The sequence below is a fragment of the Plectropomus leopardus genome, chromosome 6, assembly GCF_008729295.1.
Source record: "Plectropomus leopardus isolate mb chromosome 6, YSFRI_Pleo_2.0, whole genome shotgun sequence".
In the NCBI taxonomy this organism is placed as follows: domain Eukaryota; kingdom Metazoa; phylum Chordata; class Actinopteri; order Perciformes; family Serranidae; genus Plectropomus; species Plectropomus leopardus.
Window position 1 is genome coordinate 14879207 of NC_056468.1, and position 25275 is coordinate 14904481.

The following is a 25275-nucleotide window of genomic DNA, read 5'->3' on the forward strand; positions in this document are numbered from 1 at the left end:
CATGATGTGTGTGTGTGTGTGTATGTATGTGTATAGTGCACTACACAGTAGATTCTGTATTTTTATTTACATTCCTGCTTTATCCAGTAGTTACTGGCAGAGAGGATAAATGACACAGAGCGATCGCACAGAATCGCACAGAGTGAGAATTGTCTGATATTGTCCCTTATCTCCATTGCGATTTGCCTGGTAATCACTTTGGTCACAGTGGATGATAACATGACACTGATTTGAGACACATTCAGCAAAAACAAATAGATAAGTCCAGGGAAGCATTTCACTGGAAGATGCTGCTCAGCATCCTCACAGTTCTAAACAATGGGAAGGGTGATGGTAAGGAGAATGAGATAAAAGGCACTGTGAGTCTTGTGCGCCAAAGATGGAGGGAAGGATGGTGGAGGTAAAGAGAGAGCATGTAGTTGTATTTGTAGTTTTTGAAAGGAAGGATGCATTTTGCCTTTGTAGTCATATGAACTGAGAGTGTCAGTGTTGAATCGTGGTGTAGTGCAGTTGAACAGTTAGCTTCATTCAGCAAATGTGCAAATCGCATAGCATCTCTGAATTTAGGCACTAAATGCAACTTTCCTGCTGCTTTCTTTGATTGTAAATTGTGTGATAATACACTAAGGAACATTTTACTGGTTTGATTGACACATTTTTATCAAGTGTGTCTGCTTTGTGCTTATGTTCCCCTGCAACGTATCCACCAAACTGTGTTTTCAGAGAAAATTTGCTTACTCTTCACATTTGCATTAGTTTAATAGTCTTTGAATTACATATGGTAGAATTTTACATAAGGTTTTTTTTGGTAGCTGGAAGTTGCAAAAAGTACAAGTTCTATAAGATTGCTTGGCCAAACCTTTAATGCTGTGTACCTTGCTTACAAGTAAGTGTCACACTAATATCAAATACAGTTTCTCTCCACTACACTGTAAACGGAGAAATGCAGTGTGCATAAAATTATTGTAAAAACAAAAGAAAAAAGAAAGATGCCCTATATAATAAGCATGCATTATATACTGTATATACATACACTGTATATGTTTGCAGTAATTACATACAGTCTGTATGTGAACTGCCTGTGATCGTTCCTGATCGGGTCCCTTTGGCGGCTTTATCTAAATCTGGACGTGAACAGACTGCCAAGCCAGTAAACCTGATTATCTCCTGCACAAACACAAACTCTGAATGCAAACACTGCATTGTGAATACTCCCCAGTCTCCCTAAGTTTGTGTTGTTGCTTGTCATTATTATTCAGATGCAGTAAACATCTAAAGTTGTGTGTCTGATGAAGGAAAATCCAGTCTGGATGTATATTAAAATGTATTCTCTGGATTGAATGTCATGGATGCTATGTTTAGTTAATTGTTCATCACACTCTCCATTTTCCTTTAATTGACCCAGTTCTTTGCTTTAATGGTGTGTTTCTGTCTTGTGTCTTCTTTTCCTGACAATCCAGTTGACTTTATTCTGTTTATGGACCTTTGGGAATTAGATGTTAGGATAAAACAGAAATGAGACAGACAGGAGGATTGATCCATGTATCAGGGTAATAAACTGTAGTTTTAAAAGGACATATCTTATTTTTGCATCTTGGTCTCCATGAGGAATGGTCAATACATAGACCATTCCTCATGGAGACCAAGATGCAAAAATAAGATGGTCTATGTATTGACCATTCCTGAGGCTAGAGGGTCTCAGGCTAGACACTGAGACCCTCTAGCCTGTTTGTGCTTCATGTATCTCAAAGAGTTCACTGTGTATTGAAGGCATAAGTACAATTTGTGTGTTTACATTGATTGATAAAATATTGCTTGTTTGGGCACTTTTTTTTTGGTTGAAATATTTGTAGACATGAACACAACTAATGATTATTAATGCATAACATAAACATCACATCATCACATCACATCACATCACATCACCACATGTTTAAGTATTATGTGATCCCACCAAACTCCTTTGGCACCCTTATAGAATAACACAAATATAAATCAATGGCACCACCTAGTGGTTAAATAGAGGCACTGTATGGGATGCATGCATCCAAGCACCCAGCATCAGTCTGAAATACTGGTGATCATGTGACCCACAGTAAAGCATGAGTCACATGACATGCCTGATCATATGCCCTATGCCTTTAGAGCAGTATTTACAGCTGTCTTTGTGTCTCTGTATTAAAAATGAGAGTGATCTTCTTACGAGGATACCAGAGAGGTTGTTATAATAATAATAACAGAATAACTTTGTGCATAAGCTGGTCAGACTTATGCTTTGTGTACTTTTTATTACAATCATTAAACCTTTTTATGAAAAAAAATAGTATCTCTTTTTTCGAATCTTGTTTAATATGATGACTGAGTTGGTGGTTCTCATTGCTTAACAGTATTTCTCCGTATTTCCCTGTAGGGACCAGTGACCCATACGTCAAGTTTAAGATTGCAGGAAAGGAGGTGTTCAGGAGTAAGACCATCCATAAGAACCTCAACCCAGTGTGGGATGAGAGAGTAAGCCTTTTGGTGGAAACCCTGAAGGACCCACTATATGTCAAGGTACAGCAGATCCATCCTGGACTTCAAATGTCATCCTGCTGTATTATAAATAAATACTTTATATTGGATGAGTGTTGAATGTCAATGAACATGAACTAACAATGCAAGCTTCCTTTTAATGCCAGATATAAAGAATCAATGTGAAAAAACAGGGACAGATAATGTTACAATGAGGTGTTGAGGTTTCTCTAACAGTTCCTGTAAATTGTCTCTTTGTAGGTTTTTGACTATGACTTTGGACTTCAGGATGATTTCATGGGCTCAGCATACCTCCACCTGGAGTCGCTGGAACATCAGAGGTCTCTTTTGTCTTCTCTCTCTCTCTTTTTGTGATTTCCCTCTTTTTTTAAACTAACACCATACACATCTTCAAAATCTTACCCTGCTATTAACTAAGCTATCTCCTGTACTTTCTTCTTCACTGATTGTATTTGAGGTAATGTATTGGAAGCTGCATTCCTCCATTTATGGGCGCGTTTAGGGATTATGATTTGTCAAGAGACACACAATATTGGGAGGTTGGGGGTTTGGTGGGCCAAAGACAAACACATATTTGAGTGTTTTTCATTGCTTTTGATGCAGTCATTGTGATCAAATATAGTCTGTTGTCTCCCTCTAGTGGAAGGTTTATAATTGTACAGAGAAGAACACGCTTTCACCTGAACTGTAATCTTTGTCTTATCTGTAAACTTCATGTGTGCCATCCTCTGGCCCCAAAAGTTGATTTAACATTGTTACTGGATGGAGTGATTTCATTGTTTTTTGTTGTTGTTTTGAGTGTTGTTTTGGTTAGAGGAATCATGCATAACAAATTTCATATTGAGGCCTTACAAATGGTAATACAGTAAAACTTTGAAACCCCAAATTAGATGTTGAAGCAAATGATAAGTGTGTTATGCATTGATGATACTGGAACTTCCAACTTTGATACAGTGCCTTGAAAAAACTTGCTTATTTGATGCAATTTCTGATAGCAATGAGAACAACTGACATTGAGGACATTCAAGTTAAAATCTTTATTAAAAGATAAATATAAAAAGGGTATAACACACGGAGGTGTTTCCAATCACTCTGGCTGATTACACCTCCTGTCAGGTGGAGGTTGGGTCAGCTATGCTGGCAGTAGACCTTTTTCAAAGCAGATGCTAGGACTTGTAAAAGCAGGAAAAGCACAAGTTTTTAATAACACGGAGGATGACTCCAGTCTATTTAAGCGTTTCAGGAAGATCAGGGAGCAAGCATGCTCAGAGCCAGGACCCTAAAACCAAAGCAGCAAAATGGAATTCTTAATATTAACATGAGAATGCTCAGTGTCTTATCTGTCAACCTTGTGTGGATTAATTATGTTTTATTTATATTTCCATGTTTTGAAATACATTACAGTTAATTACAATTGGCTGTCAAGCTGATGTGCTTCTCATCAGAACTGGATTAGTCTTGCATTGTCAGAACTGTCCCCGCCTTGTTAACCATCATTACACTAAACAGCAGCATAAAACATGTTTGCTGTTGCTCAGTGTCAGTAGATGTATATTTAATTACCTGTAAGACAATGTGGGAGTGATAGGTGGCAACAATCTGTGTCTTGAGTTTAGGGATGCATCGATCTGATACTGGGGTTGGTACTGACTCAATTAGCTAGATCGGGTATTGGCAACAACAAGGCTGATTTACTCAATTCAGTTTTATGTTTACTTGGATAAAACAAGACTCTAGTAGGGATTATGTACTTTAATGTGTACGGGTATTAATCTGAGTTAGATGTGTCACTATTTGTACTCACAATGAAGACAAGTCCTCATTTGAGGGGCTAAGTTTAATCTCATCTTCACACTGTGAGCGACACACCAACAGGCTACACATTTTTTTCAATGGAAGCTGTTGAAATGAAGCTGCACTTGTCGCTCTTGACAGGAGTGATGCGTTACAAACATAAGTTTACTTGGCCTTAACTTTTTTCAGCAGGGTAATTATTGGCAAGTAGCAGACACACAAGCGTGTGATGACGTAACTATAAAAGTTAATGAACGCTTTAGCAACACTGAAGCAGCAACTCTGATAATGTAGCTGGCCACGCTGTTGCGTTGTTGCTGGCAGTGTGAACACAACATTACTCTTGTGATCAAAATGATCTGGATTATGAGATTCTCCTGTAAATAGTTTTCTGATAAATACATCAAATTCTGATCATTCTATGTCACTTTCGTGTTTACCACAGCAATGTTATGTTAGCTAGGTCCCACCAACTTCCGGTTTTAACCCCGACCACTTTAGGCTTAAACCCCGCCCATTCTGAGTATGGCTACAGATGCAGATGATTTAGTTGTTTGTACAGATACAGATAATGATGTACTCGCTCATCCCTAATGTTTACCTCTCATTGCATGTTTGTGTATTGTATCATATGTCAGCAGTGCACTGGAAAACCATAAAGCTGAGGTAGCTACTGACAAACATGCCAGCTGTTTGGAAGTCTTGTGTATATGTGTGTATATTTGTATTTATTTATTACATTTTGTTTTAGCAATGTGGAAATTAATCATGATGTTCCCCTACACGTAAAAGAATGATCCCAGTCACTTCCAAACAGTAAGGCATGCACCCTATTAGTTAAACACTAGTATTGGTTCATGGTAAAAGCCAATAATCAAAAGCCAATGTATTGGTATTGGGACTGAAAAAGTGGTGTCGGTGCTCCCCTAATTGAGTTTTGGGGATTGGAGATTTTGACTTTAAACTGTTCAGAATGGTCAAGAACTGGTCTGAACCAGCTTTAACTCACAGTTGCTTTTGTTAAATAGTGTGCCAAGTGGATAGCAGGGCAGGTAATTACCATTTACCTCCCTTTTGCATAATTAAAGATTGTTAGCTACACTGACTGCTTGTGGTGATTACAACCCACTGAAAATGGCAAGAATGGCAGCTAGAGTGAAGAGAGGAGGGAAGAATGTCGTGGTCAGCTTGTTGGGCAGCTTATCTCTCCACATCCATTTATTCAGACCTGAACTGATTAAAAATGTGTGTCTACGCTATGTTAGGGTGGGGATGAGTGCGCAATGCACATAATGTGGAATGCCTGGATATGTATGTACAGCATTTATGTAAACATTTACAGTATGATATTTTGCGTCTCTGTAGGACACTGGATTTGACTCTGGACCTGAAAGACCCACAGTACCCTGAACACAACCTGGGCAGCCTGGAACTAGCTGTCACTCTGTCACCGAAGGAGGGAGACATGAAGGATGCTGTAAGGAAACTATATGACCTTTCAGTTAGATTACTCACTCATCTCTGTCTCTCTTCCTGCACACACTACATTTCCTCCTCATTCAGGGGAATCATTCCTTTCTATCTTACCTGCCTCGCTTTATGTCAGTGTTGACGTCACACCAAGATGAGAAATAATATGCCAGAAAGAACTCCTCAGGACCTGTGTTTAAGCTATGGTTAATAACTTTTTTGAAGATAACTTGCTGTCATATTTGCTAAAAATGGTCACTGCATACACACAGTATTATTTGAGGCGGATAGTTTTTTAAAGAAGTCATGCCCCTCATGGCTATTTCCTCTAATGGCATTTGCTAGAATTTACAGCGGCTCACTGAAACAACCAATCAGAGCGCAGAGGTCATTAATGAATCCGTCAGTCATGTCACTCACTGCTTGTGAACTGCAGTCAAACTGTCCAACTAGGCTGCATTGATCTGATATGACTCAAGATTCTGTTACTGCACTGCCTATTTCTTGGCTCAGATTTTTCAGACACATATTTAAGCACGCCCCCCACTGTCATGAAAAACCTGGCGAAGTCTTGCAATTCTAAGAACTCATTTTCCAGGCCTGGAAAAGTCATGGAATAAGTAACCATTTTGTTTGAAAGTCATTTCATTTTGTTGTTAGAAAAGAAATTGTTGCAGTTATTTTTTGTGGATAACCCTCAATGCAACATAACCGCAAATTTCTTTTCTGTAGCTGTAGCTGTAATAATATCAATGTGTGATGTTTTTTTCACATTCATTGCACACTTTGGTTTTGTTTGAACTGTTCTGAAAGTAGAGCACAGCATTTTGAAGGTACAGAGCATTATGTTTTACAAACAAATGGGCCAACCTAACAGTGGGCTGTCACTCCTGTTACTCTTGAAGCTCTATTGCTCTGTGTCCACAGACCGCCTATAATAATGTAGACCTCATAAACATTTTTAATGAAGTGTACAGCTCTGTTCATGTCATAGGTCATGAATGTTAATGGAAATGTTATTGTAGGTCTTTGAAAAGTTGTGAAATTTTGTCCATAAAATGTGTGGGAACCCTTTTTAAGTCTACTGTTTGGTTGTAAAATGATAAAGTTTGTGACCCGTCCACAATGCTGGCAACAGTCAAACTGAAAAATCAGTACCATCCATTGGCCAGAGCAAACTTTTTGGTTTTACAGCTAAACAGTACACTAAAATATTTTTCTAGAAATAGTTGATGCTGTAACGTAATCTTGAATCATATTTGATCAGCACTGCCAAGTTTGACAGGTCTTAAGCAGTGATTGACAGCCGCATTAGAGACATCTTGGCTCTGATTGGTTTTCTTCCTTTAACCACAGGGGATCCAAACAAATGCCATTAGAAGCACAATGAGTGGGAGGGGGAACCTGATTTTTTTTTCACAGATCATCCGTCGCATGCACTACTGTGTGGATATAGTGACATTTTTTTGTTAATTAAAGTTGCTAGCTACAGCTTTAAGCATAGCTGTTTTCAGTAAAAAAGACAAAAAACTAACAAAAAGAAAAACACCAACAAAATATGTTTTTTAATATTCATAATCTGAGTTCAGCAGCAGCGTTATTCCAGGTCAGTGAACTGTTTTGTTTTTTTTTTTTTTACATCAGGAGCCCAGGCAGGCTGTGTTGAACTTGGATGTGTTGGTTTCATAAGCCTTAGTTACTGGAAACTCTTCAACTCAGCAAATACATATGCATAAACACAAGTGTAATTAATATGTTCTGTAGAAAAGTTCCATGTTCAAAGATTCTCTCTCCTAATTATGTTGGCTCGTGCCTCTGCGGACATGCTCGATGTTTCAGAGTTGCATTTATTTCTGTTCAATTATTTGTTTAGTTAATTGGACCCCTGCATGCTCGATCCGGAACAAGGCAGAGTCATGGGGGAAATACTTTATTCCTTTTGATCTGATGTCTTAATTCTGCTGCTTATTTAGTATTGTAGTTCAGAGAGTCCACATTTGACAGAACAAATAAACTCTATTTAGGTTAAGCATCATTTTGGATTTTTCCAACTGTGAAGAAAATGAGTACAAGGTTACACCAGTACATTCTGGATGACTCTCTGTTGCCATCTACTGGTATGAAAGGGTGAGGAAAAATACAGATCCGTTATATTAATCCTTTACTGAACTGCTAATAGTCTGAGGATTTTTGTAATCATGCAGCATCCACAATATTTGTATGGTGACTTTTGTTGCATACCGTGTGCTTTCAAGTTTCTTTTCAAGTTACTTTCACTGGTATTGGGTCTGACACAAGGGAATTGTTAGTTTCTTTGTGCACTAGTCCTCTCATGTAATGACTGTTTTTGTATTTGAAACTTTTGCATCCATAATTATATTTAAAGTCACTGAGCAGAGTTAAGCCTCACTTATCCCAAAAATAATTTTAAGCCAAAGTTTGAGACATGCAACAAGACCTTGAACAAAACCACCTGCATTTTTGAGAACATGTCCTTAATTGTCACTGCTGCCAGTGCTACAAAGTATTTACTTTTGTGAACACTGAAGTACAATATTTTTAATATTGTTTTTCAAAGTTCTTCACCATTAAATAAAAGTAAAAACTAAGCAAATCAAACAATGAAGCAGCTATTAGTTCCAGCTCCAATCCTGTCCTTTTTTGGGTTTAGGAATGGAAAGGTAATTTGTGAAAGTATCAAGTATATAAATGATGGTTGCATTGTATGAGAGGCACCAACTGCAGCTACTGTTTACATACATTTATACACTGATCAGACACAACATTGCAGTCTTACAGCTGAAGTGAATAACACTGATCATCTAGTTAGGGAAACATGGGGTCCTGGCATTAATGTGGATGCCACTTGACGTGCACCACCCACCCAAACAGTGCTGCAGAACAAGTACACCCCCTTTATGGGTGGCAGTGCTCCCTCCAGCAGGACAATGTGCCATGCCACCCCGCAAAAACTACTCAGGAGTGGCCCAAGGAATCTGACAGAGGGCTCAGGACATCGACCCGTCCTCCAAATTTCCCAGATCCCTATCCGTTCTAGTTTCCATGGGACATGCCTGTATTCCACCTCGCAACGCAAAGGCCTCAAAGGATCCGCAGCCAATGCCCTATGTACAAGACAACACAGGACAACCCTAAAGGTCCTGTGTCCATGCCTCTACAGGTCAGAGCCAAGTCTGGTCCAAGGAGGCCCTACCATGGATCAGTGGAAATAAGTATTTAGGGACAGTGGCATCAACATGAAAGCCAGGACAAAATGTTTCCCAGCAGAATATTTCATTGTGATGACATGATCAATGATATTCACTTCACTTGTCAGTGGTTTCAATATTGTGGCTAATCAGTGTTTGCGCCTGTGTATATGAGTGCATGTCCGCATATGCAAATACTTCATAACACCATATGACTTGTAAGAGCGCTTCTTATAATATCTGTGCTTACTTAACCTGCATGGATGACAGCTGCCCTTGTCTCTTTATATAACGCCCCCTGCACCGGGCCAGGGCTAACATCTAAATTTCATATACCCCATACAAAGTGTAACTTTAAAGCTACAGTTTGTAACTTTTATAAAAGCTATTTTTTTCATATTTGCTTAAACTGCCATTATATATTGACACAGCACAAAATGAGACAGATAATCTGTGAAAAAAACATACTCCTTTGCCATCTATATTGCCTTGTAGCATTTCTAAAGGCCTTACTGGACATGAATGAAAACAACCAATCAGAACCAAGAAGTCTCTAAAGCAGCTGTCATTCATGTCAATTACTGCTCATGAACTGCGTTCAAACTGTTAAAGTAGGCAGCATTTATCAAAATTGAATTAAGATTCTCTTAGTGCATTGCCTATTTCTTGCCCCACATATTTTCAGAAACATACTTTGATGTACTGTTCAGCTGTAAAATGAGAAAGTTTGTGATTTAGCAGCCATATTGGTTACATTTAAACTGGATGGTACCAAGCATTGACCACCAGCCTGATCAAATTTCTCATTTACAGCTAAAGAGTATACTTAAATATGTTTTGAAAACCTATGAGGTAAAAAAAAGCAATACAAGAACACAAAGTAGAAAAAGCAATTGATATGACAGAGAGCTGCATCAGAGACTCCTCAGCTCTGATTGGTTGTTACTGACCATGCTGCAGTCTGACTCTTGCAAATGCCATAAGAGGCAGTTTGAGGGGAGGAGGGACATGATTTTTTTTTTCACAAATGATCTGTCTCATGTATTCCTTTCAGAGTCTAATGACAGTTTCAGCAAATATGACACAATTATTTTCATAAAAGTTACCAACTGTATCTTTAACCTCTGACCCTGCATCTCTAAGGGGGAGACAGTGGGGGGCCCTCTGTAACAGCTTTGTCTCATTTACAGACCATGCTTTTGAGAAGGAACTGGAAACGATCTAGTAAGGTAAACTAAAACAGCATGTAACTCCCTCACTCACACAACTTCCGACTGTACTGTAACACCTGCACCGCACCTATCCTGCACTCTTCACTTGTGTCCTGGTTCATGGATGGAGTCTCCCTGGTCCTCTCCTTTCCTCCCACCTTTTCCTTCTTCCACAGTGGTATTAAAAGTTTTTCTTTATCAGTTTTTTATTTCTCATTGTCACTAGCTTATTTTCCATGCGCTGCAATATACCACCTGCTATTGACATCACCCGAGGGGATGTAAACTTTTTCTTTTTTGGAATGCAAATATGAAATATTTGAATGCAAGTCATAAGTCATTTAAATATACACTAGGGGTGGTTGTAATGCATGACAATTACTGCCATTGTTATGAGGGATTTTTTTTTGTTTTGCATGTTTAGTTTGTCAGCCTTAGAACAGTTACAATCTGGAGCCATTTACAGTGAAGTCACATTTTTTTTACCCCCAACAATTTAAATAATCTATATTGAACTTTGTCCTTTTAAGCTTTTCAATTATGCAGTGGTGTATTTGTGCTGCTTCCACCTCTGATCTCCACAGTGTATTGCAGCTGCTGTGTGGGAAAATAAAGCAATTGATTTGTTTTTAGGGGTTTTAAAGGAGTCCTGCACAGCAAATCAACTGTGAAAAAGAAAATTTGTTGATTGTTTACTGTGTAGACTGATTTTAGGACACTCTTAGACCCCTTTGCATCACGTACAAATCTATGATGTTTACATTATTTTTATGAGTTCTCATCTTGCCATACACAATGGACTGCTACATATTGGTTTCATTTTTTTTCATTGGCTGTCAAGTTGAACAGAAGGCATGCTGGTGAAAGCTCTGCTTTTTTTTAGTGGCTCACGCATGAAGCACTTACTTTATTTTTCAATCAAATACAGTAATATTAATATCAGGCGTAATTTAGTGGATACAACTGGGTTTATAGACAGCTTTGTTTTCCTTTGTGTGACTTTTATTGAGGTACTTGTCATCTTGTCCTATTTTGGTCAAAAGTTGTCATTGAGAAGGGAACAGGCTGAATCCTGAAACTTACTTTTAGTCAATCTCAATCTCCCTAAATTGCAGCAAGAAGCACCAAATGTTTCCTTAACTAACAGCAAAAAGTTTGATATCCTACCAAGAGACACAGATACACATTTGAAGTGCTTTGGTCAGAGCTGGGCAGACGTCCTGCTGAATTGTGCTTCCCCAAACCGAGCCTTTGAAGCCTCCAAACTGGGCCACCCTGCCTGTGACTTGGGAATTAGCTCAAACACTAACTAGCTACTGTGGTACCCCACCGAAAAAGGCGCTGCTCCTGAGTGCCTCCCTGCCTCCGTGCTCGACTGCATACAAGTACACGGCTATTTTTACACAACCACTTCTTTTTAATGAAGCAGCTATGAGTGTTGAACCCACAGCAGAAGATGCAAACTATTCAAGAAGTAGTTTTGAGATAATGATTACGAGTCAGATATTTAAATCCAGGTTTCTCTAACTTTACTGCCCAGCTTAATGCTTATTTTGGCACTTCAAACATTTTTAATCTTCCAAAGGGCTGACAAAAGTTGTGTGCCAAGCTGTATTCGTTCTTAAACTGAATGTTAGTATCTCTTATAAGACTTTCAGCCTCTGAACATCTGTGTGCACGATCTCTCTCATGCTGTGCTCTGGCACGGGGCGTTGATTCCCAATCCAAATAGCCCATGGTTTTCTGCAACAAGGAATATGTAGCAACAAAACAAGGAAACAATTAGGATTGTGCTCGTGTAGGACACAACGGCGACCTCTCATCATTAGCATACAGTGTGTTAGCAGCAAGTGAACAGGAGAAATGAAAGATGTGGGGGTTGCAGTATGGGAGGTTGGCTGTATTGCAGGGAGCCATTCGCATTGTTTAATGTCTGGAGAATGGAAATTAAGAGGCTTCGTCTCCAGATCAAAGGCCTGCGCTTGCGAGGCAGGGTTTGTTCAGAGTTTAATGAAATTCACCCACAAAACAAAAGCTATGCTAATAAATTCTCCCTAACGAGGAAGGAGAGGGAAAGGCAGAGAGAGAGAGGAGGAGAGAGAGAAGGGTGTATTTGTTTGACAAATAAATACCCTGCTCTTTGTTTTAGTGAAGGATACTGACATGATTCAAAGAGAGGTTAAATAGGCCTGTAAGTGCTTAGAAAACTGTTGGATAAAAAAAACAGTCCTAAATATGGAGAATAATCAATCTGAAATGGCAGCACCGTCAACTTACAGGGCAGCTAGATAGTATAAGAAATTTACAGTCACACAGTAGCAGCATCTCAGTGGTCTGCCCATTTTGAATAAGATCTACAAAGTCTACAAATCTTTTGCCTAATTATTAATTTATTTTTATTATTATATTAAGAATTTTAGAAAAAAAAGGCCAGACTGATTACATATATAATCTTGTGCAGTAGGGATGTTTACGTTACTTTGATCTGAATCGATGTATAGAATCAATAATCCACTATAATAGATGCAAAATAAAAACATAGATACATATCCTTATCTGTAAGATATGTTTTTATTTTGAAATTGACTTGTATGTGTCACCATTTCTATCCAAACCCACAGCTTCCTAAACATTTAAACAGTGTTAGCAGCCTATAGTGGCAGGCAGATAATGGTGACCAGCCAAGAAAAAGACAATAAGGATGTTTACCATTATTGTCTTATATCAATATTGATTATATGTTATATATCTTATATTGATTGCACAACCCTGAATTGAATCAAATACAAATAATGTTGCTGCAGACTTTGTGATATTAGCAAATATGGTATTGTACATAGAATCTAGATTATATTATAACGCGATGAAACTTCGTGATTTACACCCTTGCTGTGCAGACTGTTAGCTACGTTATCTACAAAAGATTCTCAGCAAACGCTCCGAGGTTACAGTGCTTTTTTAAATTAGTTTTTCAGCATTTCCAAGGAATTGCTCAGAGTTTAAACTTGATTAAATAGTGGGATACTATATTTTGTAATTTACAGCAATGGTCTGGCATGCCAGGGGTAAATTATGTTGAATTATCTTATTTTCTGTGTTTTTTTCGTGTGTGGCCTGCTCCTCCTCTGTGCTGTCTTGATGTGTTTGTAGTCGTCTATTTTCTTGTTGACAAAGTCTACACAAGCCATAAATCTGTCTTGGGTTTAATTAATGCATATGTATGTTTATTTTGGGTGTGTTTGTGTACATGATTGTCTATGTATAAATGCACTCGTGTGTGAAAATGTTCCTTTGAATATGTGTGTGTGTGTGTGTGTGTGTGTGTGTGTGTGTGTGTGTGCGCGTGGCTGCCTGCTCCAGTATCAGAGTATGCGTCTGTCAGATGTGCATAGAAAAGCCCAGCTGTGGCGAGGAATAGTCAGCATCAGTCTGATTGAAGGTCGCAGCCTCCAGCCTATGGACGCCAACGGCCTCAGCGACCCGTATGTCAAATTCAGGATGGGGCACCAGAAGTACAAGAGCAAGGTAAACACACACATGTTTAAGAATATTTAATTTCACTGTTACTTCCACATAAATACTTAATTAGGCTATGGATGTGTGGCCTTGTGATCAAAGTAATAAAGGAACATTTATATTAATGGAAAGATTCTATTTATTTGCATATATTAGCTAACAATGGAACAATTGGCACAGGCTCTTTCAGCTATAAAGTTTGTATCATAGACTGATAAACATGTGCTTGTTTGAGTATTGCTTGATAGAAAAACTACTAAAACCTTCCACAACACAAGCACATGTGTACAAAAAATGCATTTCCTTCTGCTGTTGACTCAGACAATTCCCAAAACGCTGAACCCCCAGTGGAGAGAGCAGTTTGACTTCCACCTCTATGACGAACAGGGAGGCTATGTGGACATTACTGTTTGGGACAAAGATGCTGGCAAGAAGGATGACTTCATGGGGAGGTACATTGGTCTACAGCAGTCTTTATGAACAGGTGTCAGTCTCTCAGTCTTTTGTCGGGTTATATATGTAGGACAGATCACACATACCTTTTACTTTTAGGACATATTCAGACTGGATTTCTCTTACATAAAAAGGCTGCACAATGACACAATAGTTCAAAAGGCTATGTCTGTAATATGTATGGATGTACTCATTTTATACTCCCCGTTCAATATCCATGAGTATAGCGGCATGGAAGCACTCGAGGAAGTCTTTGCTTTAAACTCTTTGATCCAAGGCCAGTAATTACTATTGCTGTGCCTTGATAATAACTGGAGATATATTAAGCGCATGCCAGAAAATCAATTCAGGCAAGAGAATACGATCTCAATTGCCTAATAAAGGTGTTAATTGTGTCAGCTTTGGCTAAGTTGTCTGTAGTTGCTTATATCCCTCACACATGACTGTGTATACTGTTACCAGGCTGCTGCTTTGCTCCAGCGCAATGTCTTTATGAAGTGTCTTTGATGAGATGATAACTAGACTAGAATCTTTATTTCTAAATGAAAATTGGAGACCACTTCCTGTGAATTTTTTTCTGACATTTTGAGATGATTATAACTTTATAGACATTTTTCTTTTTCTGCAAACTTAAGTGCCAAAAATGGCTACACTAGCATTTCTTGAAGTTTAATCATTATAGTCCACTCCCACTTTGCTTAGCTATGTTTGTTACTATCAGCCTGTTTCAGCATAATCAGCTTCCCAACTAAATGTACAATACTCTGTATGACTCTGCAACCATGTTTCTATTTGTTTGTATGTGTGTGTGTGTGTGTGTGTGTGTGTGTGTGTGTGTGTGCACATGTGCACGTGCACTTTAGGTGTACTATTGACCTGTCGCATCTCAGCAAAGAACACACACACAAACTGGACCTGCCACTGGAGGAAGGGGAAGGTGTGCTGGTGCTGCTGGTTACACTTACTGCTTCTGCTGCCGTTTCCATCTCAGACCTGTCAGTCAACATGCTGGACGACCCGCAAGAGAGACACCAGATCAAGCAGAGATATGTGAGTTAGTTTTATTGTAAGAGTGACCTTGTGTTGTGTGTGTGTGTGTTATGATAATATTGTGTGGATATGTTTGAGAGGAAATGCATAATGTATGTCAACTGAAAGCCAAAAATGTTATTAAAACACTAAAAATGCAATAGGGAACATATTACAGGGTGCCTGCAAGTCCTTCAGATTTCTTAATTACACATTTACTAATAAATATATTGAGTTGTCTTAAATTTAAGACAATAAATCTATATTTTAGATGGGTCTTAAATGTTTTTCAGTCATGTTATTCCTAACATTTTTGATATTACCTCTATGGGAAACATGATTTTAACAGAAAGGGAAACACTAATTGACGGGGTAACAGACTAAGACACAATACGGGTACAATGTTCCTATTTTCACCCCCTCTACACACTAAGTTCAAGTAAAGAGTCTGCGATGTTGAACTTAGTTTATTTCTTTTTCCGTGCTTAGTAGACATAGAGTATTATCAGTGTCATTTTCCCCACTGTTCATTTTGAACGGCTATAAACAATGTGTTGAGAGTATATTTTCACATTTGGTTTGTATTTTTATAGAAAGTTTGGTCTTACATTTATATTTAAATGGTATTAGAAAGACCTTAAAAAGTCTGACTTGTTTGTTCCTGTAGACAACCTAAACTACAGAATTACCAGCACTGGTTCTTGTAAGTGTTCATGGAGTACTGAAAATCTGTATCCACATACTTTATAGTTTTCAATTTCACACAGAACAAATTTCACGCAGTCACCTGTTGTATTGATGATTGACCAATATCCTGATACTGTGGCTTCTTCCATTAACTGATGGCTGTATGACGTGTATTGACATGTCCGAGCTGCAGCAAAGAAAAGCATTGTTTCTTTGGTGTCATGAGTCAGGACTGACGTGTCAAACAACAGCCCCCTCACACATTTATCATCAGATTTCTGATTGTTAAGAAGTCACAATAGATTCACATTTTATGAAGAATCTCACTTATTCATCAAGAAGTGTCTTATTTTTCACAAGCTAATGTGCTAACTAAGATTTGAAAATAAAATCCACCAAGCTGCAGCTGTGGTTTGAAGTTAGAACAAGTGGAGAGCGAAGGAGTGGGTGAAGAGGGAGATGATGAGATTCACAAAGGGAAAGAAAGGAAGGAAGATATACAGGGGGCTGAGAGGTTTTGGGCCAACTGTTTGGAGAGGATGGAGGCTCACATCGCTGGTTTGTTTCTGTCGCTATGATTCAGGCCACCAGCATTGTGTGGAATTTGCATCAGCAGTCTGCAGTGTGTTGTGCATTTATGATTAATGCATGTGGGCTCATATATTTGTGTGTAAAATGTCTTAGCCTGTTAGCCAGTTGTCATTGATTTAAGCTACGTATTAGGGAGGGAGAGAGGGAGAGAGCAAGAGAGAGAGCCCTAAGGCCCCATCTGCTCCAGAGGCCTTCCACTCAACACAATGGTTTCAGACTATGTCTTTGTCTTAGCCTAGTTAACCCCTCACACCCTGTCATATCCTCACTCCTTGCTACAGGGAGACACTCACACACTTTCAGTAAGTTTCATTCATTTACAGCCTTGACACAGGACATATGTCTGCAAATCAGAATCAGCAGTTATTATCACGCAATGCTGCAGCAATATCTGCTTATAGTCAGGACTTTTAAAACAAAATCAAAGGTATTTATTCACTTAATGTTTTAATTCTGGACTTAATGACAAAAGAGATACAAGATTTGTTCAATCATTATTACATTTAATTGTCTGGGAGAGTTGCTGAAGCACATTGTCCCACGAGTACCACTTAGTTACGTGTGCTTTTATATGCGGGTATACTGCATAGAGCTTTTAGTAGCTGTCTGTGTTTGTTTGTGAGTTTATAGATTCTGATTTCAGTTAACAGTACGCCCCAGCTGGTCTGTGCTTGTGTCTTTTGGAGGCACCAGCAGCGAAGCTCCACAGGCCGAACACAGGTGCCACGACCTACATAACCGTGTCTGTGCCTTATTGGCTAGCCACAGGCGGTTGACCACTCTGCTCCGCGCTGCAGCAACCATCCAAGATCAGAGGGGGGAGCTCTAGGACTGAGACATAAAGGCTGTGCCTCTCCTCACAGCCACAAAATGAGGGCGGGGAGTGTATGTGAGTGTGTGTTTGTGTGTAATAGGGGGCGAGAGGTAAAGGATGAGGGTTGCACTGGGAAGGGAAGGCGTGTAAAATGAAAAGAAAAAGCTATTTCACCTCTCTCACAACTTGTGCAGACCCCGTTTTTCTGCTCGGCTGAAGGCGAGACATTTCCCTTCCTTCGCCTGCCTCTTTTCCTGCCTCCTTCTCTCTCTTCCACATACCCCATCTCTGCCCCGCTCTCCCAGCAGCGCTCGACTCTTTGTCTGTCGCCACTGTGGCCCTCCCGTTCGATGAAGGGATGGAGAGATAGAGGGTGGAGGACGGTGGGGGGTTGCAGATGGAGGGGCACACCGAGGTCGGTTTGAAGACTTGAATGGTCCCTACCTATTAACATATTCCTTTTCCACTGACTGGCCGTCTTTCAGTTAGAGAATTTAATAAAGATGTACCTTATCAAAGAGCGCTGATAAAACCAAGTACCACCACTAATACATAACAGTGCTGCTCAAAGCCCACTAATCTGCCCAGCGTGTGTGCATGTGTGTATGCACATGTGTAGGTGTATCTTATTGTGCTTAGGCACAGTTTTACTGACTGGTTATATCAGCTTGAAATCAGCTGTCCAGTGCAAGCCGGCACAAAGCGTCCACTGCCGCTAATCACAAACAGGCACACACAAACAGACATGCAAAAACAGTACCTTCCTGCGTCAGCTCTCTAATAAAAAAAGATGGGGGTTGGCGAAGCAATACAAGTACCATGCTGTCATCATCACAGCTTTAAAGAGCAGATACCTTCACAAATGAGAATGAGGAAGAGAAAACAATTGAAATCCTTTACTCGTGCCAGCCTTCAGCAGTGCGGCCTGCTCATCATAAAAACACACAAGATTACTTTAAGGCAGTGTGCAGCAGTGGACGTGTGGATATTGTTAAAAACAAAACAAAAAAAACAGCAACACACCTACATACATGCACACTCACTTTAATAACCAGAATCTCTAAAAAGACATTGCAGATTTTAAATCCTACAAATGTTGCACACACATGCCACACCTCATGTGGTCACAATGAGGTCACTGTCTTGTATTTGGCAGGTGTTTTCTCCTCATCCCAATATGTGGCCATTGAAGAAAACAGATAATAGACACCTGAGTGCTGGGATCTGATGCTAGGGCTGAGCTCATTAATGTCTCTCTCATTCTAGCTGTTCTGCATTGTGAAGCTTTTGTGTGTGTGTGTGTCTGTGTGTGTATGTATGTCTGCCAGGTCTGTAAGTGCCTCTGTACACTTGCATGTATTGATGCATGCACGTGAATGAGTACACATGATTCTCTACTGCAACTACTTTGAATGCAGCTGATGGCAGAGCTATATGCAACACAGTGCAATACACTTAGTGACAACTGCCTTAGATGTACTATTTCTCACCGTAACCTTTCCTTCATCCCTAATTACTGTTTCCCAGAAGTAGAAAGGGAGAGAGGGAAAAGGAGAGAAAGAGATTTATGCATCACGATGGCAAAGGAGCACACACACTAATGGCTCTTAATGGGCCTGAGGTGGCCGCAAGATGGGTGGATGAGAGAAGGAGGACATGGCGACCTCCGCTGAAGTGGTGGCACTTCACCACCCACCCGCATGTACGCATGCACACACACACACACCTGCAGTACCTCTCCCACCCACTCTGGTGCACTGCTCTAAGGTGAAGACAAAGGACACAACCTGGACAGGAAGTGAGATAAGGGGCTGCAGTGAAGTGTGTGATGGGCAGAGAGCAAACTTTGAGAGAGAATCTTGACAGACAGTGATCACGAGTTGATGAACAGGAGTGGGAATTGGGAGGTAGTTGTTAGCATTTGGTTTGCGTTTGAGCATTTCACAGGCATTTGATTAAATGTCCCCTGAACTGCGCGGCTGCTGGGCAGACGCTTTATGTGCGTCTGTGTGTGAAATGTTATACGGAGCGCTGATGAAAGGTGACACGATGCAAAGATGACAGCGAGTCATAAGCCTATGCCTGGGCTGATTCATCTGTGTGTTTGTGTGTCTGTAGAGTGTGACAGAGACGGGAAGAAGATGTCACAGTGACAAGATGTCAATCATAGGCAGGGCGGGGGTTTGTTTTATGAAAGCCAACTCTGTTCTTCCATATTTCTCTTCTCTCCTGTGTTCATCCCTCCTTTTTCATCCCCATCATTCCACCTGCATGCTGATGGGGGTGTGGGGAGACGTAAATGAGGGGGTGGGGGGTCGGTCATGGCCCTCCTTCATCTCTTTTTCTCTATACCTGTCTGTCCTATACTCCATCTTTTACTGTTTATCTTTCTGATGAGGATTTGAATTGTGGAGGATGGGTGCATTCTCTCCACCAGTCGTGGATTGAGGCTGAACCCTCAATGTCCCCTTAGGGAGCCTGTATGGTGGGAGGATGGGATGGAATGTGGATGATGAGTTGGAGGTTAAAAAAAACATATCTCCGCATCCATACAGTATAGAAATAATTCATCTTATTTTCCTTGTTCAATCTTAATGCCATTTTGTATATCTGTATATTAATACTTGTGTCTTTTTGGTACAATACCAAAATGATTCTGTTTGATATTGTACTTTAAGCCGCGTGAACATGTTTTCCAATCAAAAACTGTCTTATCAAACAGTTTTAACAAGATTACAAATCTAACCAATAAAATACATTTGAAATGAGTGAAATTACAATGTAAATCCATAGTAATCTGAATGTTAACAGGATTATGAATCCTACTTGTGCCTACTTGTGCCCCAATTTAGGGAATTATTGACAATTGTTTAAGTAATTAAAAAAAAAATAATCTCAAAGAATCTGTGCTCCAGTGAGCATTAAGAGATTTTACTGGTGGAGTGTCTTGACCACCTTCTGAATCCAGTTAATCGGCAAGAGTGACAAGTGAACTGTTATTTTTAGCAGTAAGTAGCAGTATTTATTAAAAAGGAATACATTTACTCCTCTTCCTCTTCTTCCTCCTTCTTCTATCTTACTAAGAATGTTTTTAGAAAGGTAATACAAATAATTTAGCAATAGAAATATGTTTATTAACCCACAAAAAAACCCTTTTCACTCACAATATTCAAATTCTGATAGCGAGTAATGTTATTACTTGTTGAAATTGAAAACTTAACTGTATAAATAGTGGATGTATCTATCGTGATGTCACCTTTTGATTTACTGACTGCCAACTGAAGAACAAAGTTTGGCATTTTGGCTGGTTTTCTGGAGCCAAAAGTTCAGCACATGTAGTTGCAGGAGCTCCTCAAATCCTATATTTTTGCTATATTTTTCTTTTTTTTTGGACTCCATGGCCCCTTCTGCTGAAGCAAGACTTTTCTATGATAGAGAAGCTCTTAGCAACATTGGGAAAAGTTGTGTGGGTTTTTGACTGAATGCAACAGATTGCGAGAGGATCCCCACAAATGGCATGTCAAGTGGCCACTCAGATCAGAGGGGAGAAATGAAACCGAAAGTGCCGTATGGGTAGAAGGAGGAGAGCCGGCATCAGGGCGAGGCTGACCCGACTTGGACTGAGAAGCTGCTCCTCTACCAAGCCGTCCTCTAGCTAATGTCCGGTCGCATCCCGAATCAAGCTATCGCACTCGATGGGCGGACCTTGTTTAGAGCCAAAAGGACACAAGACTCTGGTGTAAATTCAAAAAATGTGAGCAGGAATTGGTGGCATCAGCATGCCCAAGCAACCTGATGGAATTTTCATAGTAGCTGGTGATTTTAATCAACTCATCCTATAACTCCAAACATATAGCAGGATCAAGGACAAATTGTAATTTTTAAATAAATCTACCTTCTCCCTTCTTCTACCTTCTATTTGGACAAGAGGCTGGCACTATGGAGGAGTGTGGGAGTGGTTATGAGTGACATACTGTGGTGAGGCTGTGCAGATAGACTGTCAGTTAGGCGGCCCTGACCTTGAATATGCATAACTTTAAGCATCAATAAAATGTGAGTGAGTTATAAAAAAAAAAAAAAAAAAAAAAAATATATCAGCCCCCACACAGTTGTCATGAACCATTTTTTTTGTACCAGGATGTAAACATGTTTATTTCTCCTGTAAAGCTGAGCATCTTAAAATACATAGATGTCTACGGGGATTCACTCTCTTTTGAAAGGCTGCCTCAAGTGGTCATTCAAGGAACTGTAGTTTTTGGCACTTCACCGTTGGCTTAATTTCGCAGGCTTATAGGTTGCCTTTATTTAGACTCTGGATCACACTGGCATGCTTTAACGTAGCTCCTCCACCCCCTCCAACTCCCCCCTGGAGATAGCATCGCTCATGGGCAATCTAGAGCAACCCCAATTGGACGATATGAAAATAGAAATGATCCCCCAACCCTATTCTGATACACGTTGCCACAGACACATTTCGGTTTGTACCAAGAAAGTAACAATGTTTAATTCTCCATTAGGTTAGTACTGTTGAACACCACCACAGTAGTCAGCCATTAGTTTGCCCTAGTCTCCGTCTCTGTTGCTTCCCTCGTGCCCTCCTTCTGACTCTTTTTCTCCCTGTGTCTCTTTTCTTGGCTGCTCCCCAATAATCACAACAAGCAGCTGTATCTTCAGAGAAAGAGAGAGAGAGAGAGAGAGAGAAGGCCACCAGAGCCACAGACACTCAGCACTATCTCTCTCTCTCTCTCTCTCTCTCTCTCTCTCTCTCTCTCTCACTCCTTCTCTCTCTCTCTCTCTCTCTCTCTCTCTGTGTGTATGTCTTTCTTTCTCTCTCTTTCACATATTCTCTTTACCCCTCTCTTTCTTTCTCACACTCTCCCCTCTCATCTCCTTTAGAGAGCTTTTGGACAATGATATCGCTGGAAACAGGCAGAGTCTGACAGAGTTGGTAATAATGAATTAAGTCTGTAGCCTGGCCCTGACTCTGAAATTTAAATTATAATTACTCCTGTGGGGATGGAAGGGGTTATTGCCAGAGAGAGAGAAATAAATTGAAGTGAAGTGCATTTCCACTTTGCTTTTAAGACACGCCGACATGCTACTCAATTTGGCCTCAGTGTAGGTTTTCTATGCATGTGTTTATACCTGAGTATTTGGGCGTGAACAAAAGCAGGAGTTTATGATTGTGCACGTTTCTGTCAGTATATGCCCATGCCTCATGGCCCAGCTGTTGGATCTCCAAAGGTCTCCCTTTATCCCGCAGATTTACAGACCAGTTTTAACACAGTCATCATTCGTTCTCCTGGTTATTAAAACCTTGTACATACAGTATTTTCCTTCTAATTTCAGAGGATCACAGGGCCATGTGACATCTCTTGACTATGTATGTGTCTTTATGAGGTGTGAGCATGCAAGAAGGAGAAAAGAAAAATATCAGCGGGGAGAGTGTGAGTGTGAGTGTGTGTGTGTGTAAGTTTGTGTGCTTGACTCCTTGTTTTACAGTTGGTGTGTTTATCTATCATGAGTTTTACTGTGTCACCCCCTCCCCCTCTTTTGTTTGTATATTGTGTGGACAGTGTGTGTGGAGGTCAGTGTGTGTTTGCCTGATAACTATGATATCACTGCCAGATAGGCTTCACTGTATTTGTCTACTCACCACAATATCTCTATTATCATATTATCAGCCTAATACTCTCCTGCTCTGTCTCTCTATAAGGCAAACAAACATACAAGCAGAAGTTTAGGCAGTAGACTGTGAGCCCTGTACAGGCACATCTCATACAAATCGTGCATAAGTGCTGCAATTTGTTGCAGTGTTTTTCTTTACATTCCTATTTTGTGTTATTGACGGGCAATATATTTCTGATATGAGACTAGATATGGTCTTGAGTTTTGATATCATAATAATGTAAGCGTAGCCTTTGCCTGCTTTGAAAGTCTACATCACAGTAAAATGATGTCATTTTCTGACTAATCACACTCTTCTAGTTCTTTTATTTGTCTTTACCCACAGTCATTGTATTTTAATTACTGATGATCATTTATCAAAAATATGACTGTGAAAGAACCAATTGACAACCCTACAATATCACTGCAATATCAATATCTAAGTGTTTGATCAAAAATATCATGATATGTAATTTTAGCTGTGTCGCTCAACCCTATTTTGCATATGCAGTATATATTGCACATGTGCAGATTTTCAATTGATGTAAGAGTAGGACTTATTTCATAGTGCCTTCTTTCCACTTTTGTCAGTTCTTTGGCTGATATAAGGGATGCTTTTTACACAAACATTCGCTTTCAACATCTTTTTTTTTTTTTTACAACCACTGTGAGAAAGCAATTCAGTGGCTAACTAAAAAAAGTAAACACCTGCCTGCATTCTTCTATTAAATTATTCAGACCGACAGTGCGTACAAGGGAGCACATCAGCGTTTGGATAAAAAACCTGACAATTCATACAATAATACACATTAAAATGTGTTAAAACTGCATTCAAAATTTTGCATTTTGCATTTTGTTCACATTAGGCATGGTGAAAAGGTGCCCAAATCCCATGCAAACTTTTTTTGCCATAACATTTGAAGACTGACACACCTCTCCTCATAGTCAGTATACAAAACACTGTGGTAGTAGTCGCTTTCCTCTAAAACACAGGGGGGAACTCTTTCCTCTGTAACCGACTAAGTGACTAACTTATTGATTTTGACTGTAAAAAAGTTAGTGGAAAAATAAAAATAAAACAAAAAAAAACTTACTTTAATTGTAATAGTGGGCAGTGTTAAATATTGATTCACAAGCTGTAGAATAATAACGTCAGTGTTTTGATTGGATCCGTATAAGCCTCGCTTTCACTGTGCAGTTCTGTCTGCCACCTAGTATGATCTCCCAGTAAATGATGCATTCTGTGATGCAAAGGAAGTGCATTTTACATTGCACAACCAAAACGGGAAGAGGACAATGCCTTTGTTTTCCCCGATAGCAATCAGTAGCTTTGAGTACTGTCAGTCAATCAGTAGCTATTCGAGTACTTGAGTACTAGCAAAAAAAAAAAAAAAATATCTAGTATCTAACAACTATAGGAATGTAAGTTGGCCAACCGTTTTAAACAAGTGATATTTGAAAGCCGAGTAAAGAATAAATTCAAAGTTAAATCAGCAAACTTTCTATTGTTGTCCTTTACGTTATGTAGGTTAGATGCAACACTAAAGAACCATCCGTGGAGTGCAAAGACACTCTTCTTCTGGTCAATACAACAACTGTACGGTTATAATGACCTAATACAGCAGCACCAGCTAACATCCAATACCATGCCGAGCCCAACAAACTCACATGGACACTGAAACTGTAACCTTTTACATGAATTTCTGCATGGATAATCTTTTGTACCAAAACTGGTGAGGTTCCATTTTATCTTAAAAAAAAAAGTACCAAGTCAAGAAAAATTGAAACAGGCAAGCAGAGCTATTCCATGAATTAAATCTGGCCATTTGTCCTCTGTTAGACTCGACTATAAATGCCAGCCCTACATTTTCAAATAAGAACTGTTAAAGGACATTTTCTACCCTTTCCTCTTTTAATGAAATGTCAGGCTATTGACCTGCCTTTCTCTTCAATGCTAATTTGGCGTCCTCTTTGACCTCTCACCCCTGTTTTTGTGATGTTTCAGAGCCTGTGGAGGTCATTCCACAACCTGAAAGATGTCGGTGTGGTGCAGGTAAAGGTCATCAGGGCTGAGGGACTGATGGCAGCAGATGTCACAGGTAAGGCAATGACCTTAACTCCAAACAAAAGGACTATAATTTCCGTAGTTCGCATATACATGATTAAAAGTTAGTCTCCTCATTTTTGTATTCATGCTCATATATTAATTCACTTAAAAATAATCTGATAAATAGGCCTCCATTTTTGCTGCTGTTTTGCAATTTCTCTTGATACTTTACTATCAGAGTGAGCATTACAGAGC

General features: G+C 39.6%; 1 protein-coding gene across 1 annotated transcript in view; it reads left to right on the forward strand.

Moving 5' to 3' along the window:
- Nucleotides 1-287: 287 nt before the first annotated feature.
- mctp1a (multiple C2 domains, transmembrane 1a) overlaps nucleotides 288-25275 on the forward strand; it is an 86512-nt gene continuing 61524 nt past the window's right edge. The window contains exons 1-9 of the mRNA XM_042487805.1: nucleotides 288-333; nucleotides 2411-2553; nucleotides 2773-2852; nucleotides 5692-5803; nucleotides 10196-10234; nucleotides 13577-13741; nucleotides 14054-14184; nucleotides 15049-15235; nucleotides 24979-25072. Coding sequence (XP_042343739.1) covers nucleotides 288-333; nucleotides 2411-2553; nucleotides 2773-2852; nucleotides 5692-5803; nucleotides 10196-10234; nucleotides 13577-13741; nucleotides 14054-14184; nucleotides 15049-15235; nucleotides 24979-25072 — 997 coding nt within the window. The remainder of the gene's footprint in view (nucleotides 334-2410; nucleotides 2554-2772; nucleotides 2853-5691; nucleotides 5804-10195; nucleotides 10235-13576; nucleotides 13742-14053; nucleotides 14185-15048; nucleotides 15236-24978; nucleotides 25073-25275) is intronic.